Source organism: Rhea americana, unplaced genomic scaffold (genome assembly GCF_003343005.1).
Source record: "Rhea americana isolate MKP2758 unplaced genomic scaffold, rheAme1 scaffold_42, whole genome shotgun sequence".
Lineage (NCBI taxonomy): Eukaryota > Metazoa > Chordata > Aves > Rheiformes > Rheidae > Rhea > Rhea americana.
The window spans coordinates 3,817,898-3,827,739 of NW_028186557.1; the positions used below are offsets into that span (position 1 = coordinate 3,817,898).

At 38.6% G+C, this 9,842-nt stretch overlaps 1 protein-coding gene across 3 annotated transcripts; it reads left to right on the forward strand.

The window, feature by feature from the left end:
• Positions 1-6: 6 nt before the first annotated feature.
• Positions 7-7,712, forward strand: TIMM9 (translocase of inner mitochondrial membrane 9). Of its 3 annotated transcripts, XM_085315073.1 has the most exons (6): positions 7-185; positions 322-462; positions 1,396-1,534; positions 3,868-3,936; positions 4,279-4,374; positions 7,182-7,712. In XM_085315073.1, exons 4-6 carry the CDS (start codon positions 3,898-3,900, stop codon positions 7,314-7,316), a joined length of 270 nt encoding a protein of 89 aa, XP_085171199.1. In that variant the 5' UTR covers positions 7-185; positions 322-462; positions 1,396-1,534; positions 3,868-3,897; the 3' UTR covers positions 7,317-7,712. The 3 variants fall into 3 exon arrangements, with proteins under 3 accessions (XP_085171199.1, XP_085171198.1, XP_085171200.1); XM_085315072.1 differs by lacking the exon at positions 322-462; XM_085315074.1 differs by lacking the exons at positions 322-462; positions 1,396-1,534.
• Positions 7,713-9,842: the final 2,130 nt, after the last annotated feature.

Here is a 9,842-nt window from a genome sequence, read left to right on the forward strand (position 1 = left end):
GCGGCCTTGCCCCGAGGGGTAGCCGGGCACCCGCGGTCTGTGGGCCGTTAAGGGCTCGCAGGCTGCGGGTTAAGGTGCCGAGGGATAAGGCCGCTACCTGGCGGCGTGCCGCAGGGAAAGCAGCGCGGCGCGGCACGACAGGGCACGTGGAGGAGGGCAGAAGGGGCCCCAAAAATGTCTCGCTGGTAAGGAAGCAGCTGTCCGTTTTGTGGACTTTTCACAGCGCAAGGCAAACGTGTGGGAGCCTTAAGATACTCCCTATGTTAACCCTGGTGTTAAAACTAAAACGTGRAATACTCAAATGTAGTTTTTTCTGGATAGATTCTCCTTAATTCAGAACAGACTTGAAACAAAGGGGCACAGGCAGGTGCCAGCTCAGACATGGCATGTGTGTGTTTGTTGGGCTGGAGCCTGGCCTGAGGAGTATCTCCTGAGGCACAGAAACTCAAGGTGCCCTTGAAGGTGAGAACCAATGGATGTAGTCAAAAAGCAGGTGGCAGAATTAAGGTGAAATTACTTCACTTTCAGCCACTCTAGCTCAGGTTTTGACCTCAGTAGAGCACAAGTATTGGACAGGCCTAATCTAACTTTAATAGGCAGCTACTTTGGGGGGGGRAAAAGTACATATCTTCTTTCAAGACGGGAGACCTCTTTGTGCGTATTCAATCTGTTCAAGAGAATCTTAAGGTGTCTCATTTCAGACTTACTATCTCACCTTTGGTGTTTGTAGGTCTTTCTACCATTGACCTTTTTTTTTTCCCTCCAGAGCAGAGTCTAACTCACAAACATGAGATAACGCAGCGTAACCTGTGTACAAAGTACGTTTTGTTATCAAGCCACTTTTAACTCTTCCTTTTCTCATTTAGTCATCTGTGTGTGAACACTGAGCATAGCTTGTGGCCTGAGAAGAGAAGCTTTGTGTAACTCCCATCTAAAAATGCAGTCTGAAGTAGAGCAGTTGAACCTATGTCGGAAGGAGTGATGAGCTGTACTCTGCCTTTCCGACAGGAGAGGGCGCGGGGAAGACATGCCTTGCCGCCTGTATGGCGGCCTGCATGTTAGAGGGTAGGGTTACACACACAGYGACGCTGAACTTCCAGTGTCGTGTGGGTAATTATATCTTGCCTGAATCTTAGGTGGTTAGCTTGGCTGCCTGCTGGTTTGGTTTCTCATGTACATGCAATTTAATTAGCTTCTGTAAAAGAATGCTTCAAACATGTGCGTTGTTTTTTTTGTTGTTGTTTTTAATATGAGGTCAATTAAGTTCTTGCATAGCAAATCACTACTATTACAAATAAAATTTCTACAAGCTAAGGCTGTTGTATCTTAACACATTTCTTTAATTTGATATTTTCTTTTTTCTTTTTTTTTTTCTTGTTCCTGGCACATGTGCAGAAACACTTGGGTGGTGTGTTTCCCCTCCCACCCCCCCTCTGGAGGCAGAGAGTTTAGAACTTGGCTTCTTGCAGAAAGGAAAAACCTCGGCGGGCCTGTTCAGCTTTCTTGGGAAAGGATACCACTGGCTTAAGATTAGGTAATAAGCACTAATGGTTTTCACATCAGGGAAAAGAATTTCCTCACTGAAGTCTGCAGTGCATGTTTCACCTGTAAGAACTCACAGCTGTTAAGTGGAGATAAGATAGAAATAGGCACCCAGTGGGATAATAATCCTGGTGTTCCAGTACATCCAGTCCATGTGGCCTTCACACATAATCACCCACTGCCCTTGTTGCTGTGGTTTATTTAGAGCTATCTGCTTCCTTTAGCACRACTTGTGTTAAAAAGTGCAATGCCTAACTTTCAAATTACATTTAGCCCAGAGGAAAGTAATCTAGGCTATGTAGGKCTGAGGCTTAAAACTGAAGCCTGATGGAGCTGTGTGAGCAGCTGCATAAGAAGCTATGTGGTGTGTTAGTCAAGGTGTCAACCTTGTAAGGGCTTCTTCTATCTCTCTCCTTTTTTCCCCTCTCTCCATTTTCTTTTTTTTTCTTTTTTTTTTCTCCTTCCTCCACAGGCTGGAGTGAAGGAGGACAAAAAAGATGTAAACTTGAAATATTTGTTGTTAACATATTTTAAGAATAAAGCAGATTTTTACATTTCCAGAAATGCTCATCTAGCTCATTTTAGAAGTTAAGGCCAGCTGGGCATGATTTGTAGCTACAGTAGATGTGCAATAGAGCCATATAATTTCACTGCCTTCTATATGGAAAGAGTAAATTACCCGGGGAGGGACTAGTGTTTCAGACACTTAAAATTAGATACTGCCATTGTGCTGTTTTAAATTGGAGCTATTTCCCAAGTGCAGGTGCAAAAGCTTTGTGGAACTGCAATTTTAAGCTTGCTGAACTAGTGACAGAAGATCAAAAAATCAGGTTTGTCATGAACAAAAACAATGAAACAAAATACTGAGCGTGAGAAAATGGCACTGATGGAAGTTGAGGCTGTTAGCTTTTTATACTTTGGAGAGGACAAAAGTCTTTTCTATTCTCTGCGGGTTTTAACACTCTGTTTAATAATCTACTTGAACTGACTTTGCAGAATTGTCACTGGCTTTTCTTATAACAGGGTGAGAAATGAGACTGACATTGCCATCCATTTTCACTAGCTGTTGTTCCAGTTGACTGTGTTGTTCACGTCTCTTAAAACAMGTTAGTTTATATTAACCTGAATAATACCTTGTTTCTTCTGAGCAAACATAAGAATATGGTTCTCCTTAAGACAATAAGCCCAGTGATCCATCTATCCTTGACAAATTCTTTTTTGGGGGAGSAAGGTGTTGTAAGTGCAGGAATCATATGTGCTCTTTACATCGCATACCTGGACTGAATTCCTACTTAGCCGTAAAGTGCAACTTGAAGGGGCAGGTGTTTAGTTACTCTGCTGCTTGAAGAGAGGAGGAAGAGCTCATGTTTGGGAGTGATGTATATTGCAGTCTTAGTGTCTTCATTTTCTTTCTGCTGTAGAAATAATTATTAATGTCTTTTTGTTCCTCTTCAGGAGACTTCCTTCCATTCTCCCCTCCATGCCACAAAAAGGCTGGAATAGTTTCTTAAGCTTTCTAAAACATTAATGGCTTGCTCAAAATTTGACAGAAGTATAATGCAAGACTAATTATGAGTTGCTGCCCTTGTTARAGGGCAAAATGAACATTTTTTGCAAAGGAAAAGAAGGCTGGCTTTCAGTATTTCTATAGGAAGCGTACTGGTATACTCTCAAGTCTTAACTTGTTTACTGTGTTGGATTAAGAATGACAGTCTTCCTTTAAGACGCTTGCTTAAATTCTTGGGTCTCTGGCTGTTCATTCTTTCATTTTTTTTCTTTGTGTATTTTTCTTCCTTTAAGGGTGTTCTCATTCCTTTGTGATTCCTTACATTTAATTCACTGTATTAATTGACCAGAATGTTTGCTCAAGTTTTTTTAAGCATTTAATCAGAAAGCAGCTACATAGAAACTCATTTGACCCAGGGAATAGAAAAAATGTTTCAAATGGCACCCAAAGTCACTTCAACAAGAAGAGTAGAGAATGTTATTGCTTGCTTCTTCTTTTCCTCCAATTTTGTGTTATGCCTTTAAAAGCATTTATAAAATACTTCTTTCTTTTTTTTCATTGCAGTTATTTTAGCTGCTTGAAACACTTAAAAACGATGATAAAAGAACAGCAGTTTACAGATGGATGTGGGTAGGAATTATCTTGGATGCTGTTTTAACTAAATATTTTCAAATTGATAAATTTCTTCAAGTGGATGGTTTGAAAGATTGCTAAAAAGTTAGGTTTAAGCTCAGTTAAAGGGTATGTGAATTCCATTCTGCTGTAAAAAGTTGTAGTTGATGCATATGTTTTTTGTGCTTTTTTTTTTTTATCTTCAGAATAGGTGACTGAATCATAGACAGTAGAATATGGCTGGACAAATATCAGAATCTGATCAGATTAAGCAGGTAAGATACTGTATTCACAAATGGTGGCCTTGAAGATCTTGTATTACTTCATCACATAGAGTATTTTTTGTCCTTCCCTATGCCATAAGTTATCTTTTGAGAGAAGAGTAGTRCTCTAGCAACAAAGAGTTAAACTTCTGACCATGAACAGACACAGCATAGCATCTGATTCATTTGAACAATGACAGCACTTGATGCTGGAGTCCACTGAACTGATAGTGAATTTTTGAGACTTGTTCTTTGAATGTTAGTGTCGTTGGATGGTATATRCAGCTACGTGCAAAGAAAAACTAATGTAGACATTTTTTATATATTGACTGTCTGTTCACTTTGTATTTATAGTTCAAAGAGTTTCTGGGAACATACAATAAAATTACAGAAACCTGCTTTCTGGATTGCGTGAAGGATTTCACTAGCAGAGAGGTTAAACCAGAAGAGGTATGTAATTGTTTCCTGTGCTTTTGATTTCTCTTTCATAGAAAAGCTGTATAGCATTTAAATTACATTTCATCATCAAATAACTTTGAAAGTTTATATCTTTCAACTAGTGAAAAAAGCTAGGGAGCAATTTTGAGTGGCTATAGGTATCCAGCATAAAGCTTTCAAGTGAGAGACGAAGGGAAATAGCGGAAGAAAGGGAAATAGCTTATCTGTAGTTTAGTTCTTCTACAGATGTTGAAAGGTGATGATAAATAGATTGTTTTTGCACCTGAACAGTCTTATTTACCAGGAAAAAAAAAAAACACACACACACACACACACACACACTCTCTCTCTCTCCAAATCTTTCCCGCTCGCTCTTCTCCCCATGCTTTTGATATCTTAGGTCACCAGTTACAAAGTATGAGCTAGGACCTCTTGAGGTCCATGTTGTCTTTTCATTATATATACGCACAGGGAATCTTCCTGCTCTCACTGTTAGTATTAGCCGCTTATTGCAATTCTGTGTATTTTGTTCTCTGATCTGTCAGTGGAGGTTCTTGTGCCTTGACAATCAGAATTCTGATGGATGATATCTTTATTGACATGGAGGTTGTCCACCTGCAGTCTAGTTCTGCGAAGGTAGAATTCTGTTGAAATTATTATTATTATTATTATTTTTTTTTTTACATACCTGCCTTCCCTGCATTGTTGTGAATCATAGAAACACAGATTGGCAAAGCTCTGGCTGTTAAATCCAGTCCTCTGCATTGCAGGGAGCTCTGTCATATAGTCATTTGCAAAAAAAATACACTCTGGGTAAGATTAGTTACATTTTTTTGCTGCCCCAGAACAGAGACTGTTTCAGAATCTCATAATTCTGTTGGTTAAAAGTTTACTATCCTGCTTTTGCTTAAGTATGCTGGCAGAAAAACAAAAGATTTAAACTAGCTCTGGAGCATTTTCTAGCTGCTAGGAATTTTACTCCTCTGCCCCTCATGTCTCCATTTAACTTTTGCTTTGATGGACTAAAAAAAATCTTTGCCTCCCAAGACAGATTCTTTGTTCTCCTGATCTACTCTACGTCTATTCTAGTAAGATGTTTCTCGATTATAGATAGTCAGAATCATTCTGACTAAGGTCCTGTCACTGTCAGCTGTTCATTCTGAATTGCTTGAACAATACAAGGAGTTTCAGTTAACAGAACTGACAGAAATGTTAGGCGGACAGGCTCTTAACCTTTCTGGGATGTCATTTGATTTCCATTAGAGGATTACACTTCTGTCTTTTGCTGCCCGAAGTGTTTCTAGAATTTCTTTAAAAATATGGGTTCAGATAGTCTTTTATTGATGAACTGGGTTTCAAGGCCAAAGAATCTTCATGGGGAGGGAATTAAAGTTGAAGAACATTGTTTAGATTTTTTTAAAAAAGTCTTAGATTCTAATCAGCTTTTTTTCCCTTCCACTTACGTGATCTGCAAATGGACCACATTCGGCAAGACATGAGCCATCTGTTAATAATGGAGGCTAGGAAGAAACTTTCTTATGTGAACTTTGTTAGGTAATTATCCATTACAAGGCTTCTTGCAAAGCATCTGGCTCTGGCCACTGCTGGAAAGAGGATACTGATCTAGATGGACCACTGGTCTGATCTGGTATGGAAATTCCTAAGTTCCTATTTAAAGCTGTAGTTTCTTATTAGATAATTAAGACAAATACCTCCAAGAATCTCCTATGAGATTCTACATTTGTAAAAACAGCTTCTGACCGCTTTCCTTACAACAATCTCCACTGCAAGTCTAGACTTCCCAAGGCGCTATATCACAAATACCGCACCCTCTGGGAGAAGTAGCTTGGAACAGTTCCAGAATTCAACAGAACTTGCTTCCTAGTCAGAGTTAACTCCTGCTTAACAGGTTTTACTGYAGCTGATGCCAGGTCAGTGAGAGAGAAGGGGGAGCAGTTAGTTGCAGGGTTTTGTCTTGTTTACTTTCAGCACCTCAGCTTTTCACATTCTTTACGGCTGAGCATAATCGAAGCAATTCCTGGTTTTCCAGTAATCATGCAAAGTGGTAGTCTTTCCTTTGTATTTGTATCTGGAAACTTTATGGTAACAGTGATAGCTAGGTTTGAAACCATATTATAGAGTATCTGTGTGGCTTAGAAATAGGTCTGATAACTTTTTTCTTTCTTTCTTTTTTTTTTTTTTTTTTTTTTTTTACTTAAAGGAAAAAAAAATCCTCCACATTTCAAAAACAATGCAGTCTGTGGTATAGGCCCAGGTATTTGTCCCTGTCCGGCTGATTGGTAGAACTTCAGAAGATATTCTGGTTGCTTTTGTCAAGGTTAACCAGAGAGGTATAACATGACTGATAGAGTTCATTGGAACAAAGTAAGAAGAAGGGTAAACTGAGCAAGCAGACAGTAGACCATATTTGGCTGTAGTAGTAGGTGTTTGTAAACATAATTTGAAGAAATGGATARTAGTTCAATAGACTTAGTATTTACTACATAATAAAATACTTTTATTACTTCATACTCTGTGTATTTCATGGGAGGAATCAAAGGATGAAATGGTTGTATGTGCTAGTTTTAAGACTTTTTTTTCCATAAAGACTTTTTGTGAGAGTGACTAWTAAGACATCTCAGAGAGCCCTCAGAAAGTAAACTTTTTCGCTGCATAAAGAGGGTATATACAATTAGGCCCTGAGGCTTGAGGTTAAATGAGGCATAGTCACCTAATGCCTGTATRTGATTGTATTTTGGGTCTATTTTTTTAGTCTTTTTAATTACTGTTTGGAGCCTTCTGTTTCCCTTTCCCTGCAGATGACCTGCTCAGAACACTGTCTACAGAAGTATTTAAAAATGACACAAAGGATCTCTATGCGATTTCAAGAGTACCATATTCAGCAGAATGAAGCTCTGGCAGCTAAAGCAGGACTGCTCGGCCAGCCTCGTTAGACAAGAGTACTGTTTTCAGACTTTATAAGCAGTGCCAATGTTCATTGGACAAGAACACATTTTGGATTTTCTACTGTCAGGATGCATGTCCAGCAACKCAGAAGAGTTCTAGATGCTATTTGGAAGACGGAAACCAGAAGGGGTTACATAAGAAGTTAGTAATGGTTAACTGGCAATGGAGTCTGTTTCTGAGGTCCTTTTTCTTGTACAATTGAATAATACTGCTACAAACTTKTCCAGGGCCCACAGACTGGCATGTTTAGATTTCAGGGATTTATATTTTGTTTCTTCTGCTGTTTCAGACACAAAAAAGTGTAACATGAAAGTACATACATAAATGTCTTGACACTTTTTTTATTTAATTCAAGTAAAATAAATGGGAACTATACAGGTGTATGTATGTTCTTTCCAATGATTTCATTTTTAGGACACTACTTGAGAGCCATGTTTTAAGTTTGCTGCAGTTTCATTCATCCTCACCTCCTGCAGAGTYCTGTTCATTCATTGCTGCTTTGAGTTACTGATAGATCGAAGTYAATGACTTTGTTTCAGCATCTAGGGATGTGTGAGTGTGTCGTTTCTCTTCATTTAGGAAGAACTTCAGTTCTCTCACTACCAGCTGCCCTCTCAGGCCTTCAGGATCATTCTGAGTCTCCTAGAGTGCTGCACAGTACAGTGCCTTGCTGCTGTGCTACAAGGCAAGGGTAATGTGAGACAGCTGCTAGAACTATGGAGTTGGGGTAGGCAGAGATGCTACCTGCTTACCCCTGGGTTATATTTGGCTCATACTTGAGCAAGTCATTCATAASTGACATGAGTGCATCATTAGCACCCGCCTACTCTCAAGGCAATTTCTCCTTGTTTCTTTTGGGGAACACTGGAGGTCTTCCAAACCCAACTTCATTGCTTGATGAAAGTAAGATGCATTCCTTCAGTAACGTTAGGCTTGCTGGCAATTTTCTCCTTAATTGCACGAATGTCAAAGGAAAGTTTGAAGTATGCAAAAAATGATRTCTTTTTTGTTGCTAGATGAGTATGAAGACACGTTTGTGAAACTAACTGTTACAGTGTGGTTTTTGTTTTGGTGTATAAAGGACACTACTCCCTTGAGATCTTAATAGGTGAAACAGTAGTCAGATTGTTAGTACAGTAGAATGATGGTACCTTGCCATTTCATTATTTAATATTTGTGTTCTGGAGTGAAGAGTAAAGGAAAAATTAAGAAAAAAAAAAAGCCACTGCACTTTATTCATTAACAATGACTGTAATGTCCTGGTAGCTAACAGGCACATACTATTTTAATTCGAACTAATCAAACACAGTGAACAAATGGAATTGAACAGCTGGATTAGTATGTAGATTTTGAGATTGCAGGAGACTAAATCTGATAGTTATTTTAAGTCAGTTGTCAGGTTCTGATGTTAGGTACAAAGGCAACAAAAATGAGCTTAATTTGCCCTTTTAATAGTCTTTCCTGTTAAAGRTTGCTCTTTACTGCTCATCTGTTGCTTAAACAATTGCCTGCTGATGGCTACAACTACACCTGCAATGCTGCTTTTGGAACCAGAATTCCAAAACGTAGAAAATCAATGACAACTGTTAAAATGAGCTGAATGCAATGCCTTAATCTGTAAAACAACATCCTGTACAAACCATTTTTTTTGCCTAAAATAAGCTAACTGCAGATTCATTGTGAATTTAATCATTACTGATGAAACAGTTGTGCTTAGTAYGTGTAAAGCACACAGTTCTCTATAAGATCATACAAAAGAATATAAAAGCATATACTTGTGTGACAGTTAGTGTTCTCTGCAGAAGCRTCTCATATACTGATTTAGGGAGTATGTGCTACAAGACCTGCAGTAGTTGATATGATCCTGCACATGCTGAAATATTTAGTAATGTGTTTCCAGACTCTTCTTTTAGGGCCYTGCAAGAAACTTCATATTTTTTTGATTGTAATTTTATAGATGGCTTCATGATGTTTTATTTATGTTAAGAGTTCTCCCTCCCCCCCCCAAAAAAAATCTTAACTTTTTTTAACAAGTTGTCTATAAGCAAAATGTCTCTGCCTTTTTTTCCCCCAATGAGAGGGTAGTAGACAAACATCTGCAGAATGTTTCATATAGTCACAAAATAGATTTTTGTTAACTTTATTGGGACTTAAAAATACTTTAAGTAGATAATGTCCTCTCCTTAGAATGCAATAAATGTTACTGTTCATCTTAATATACAATGGTAGCTGGAGACTTATTTTTTTTTATATTTTTGACCACAGGCAAAGTCTGAGTTCATACCCTAAGTCTCTAGAGCATTATRCTAACGAGCAGCAGCAATGTCAGTCATAACTGTTTTGGGATTAACTATCCCCTCACATCTGCTCTGGTGGAAGATGCTTCCAGGGCTGCTGGAAAGCTATACCCTTAATTATAACATTATAGACAGAGTAGCATTGAAGTAGGTTATATTAATCTTCAGTGCGTTCATTCAAGGCTGTGGTGCTATTTGCCTTCAGGAAGTGTGTGT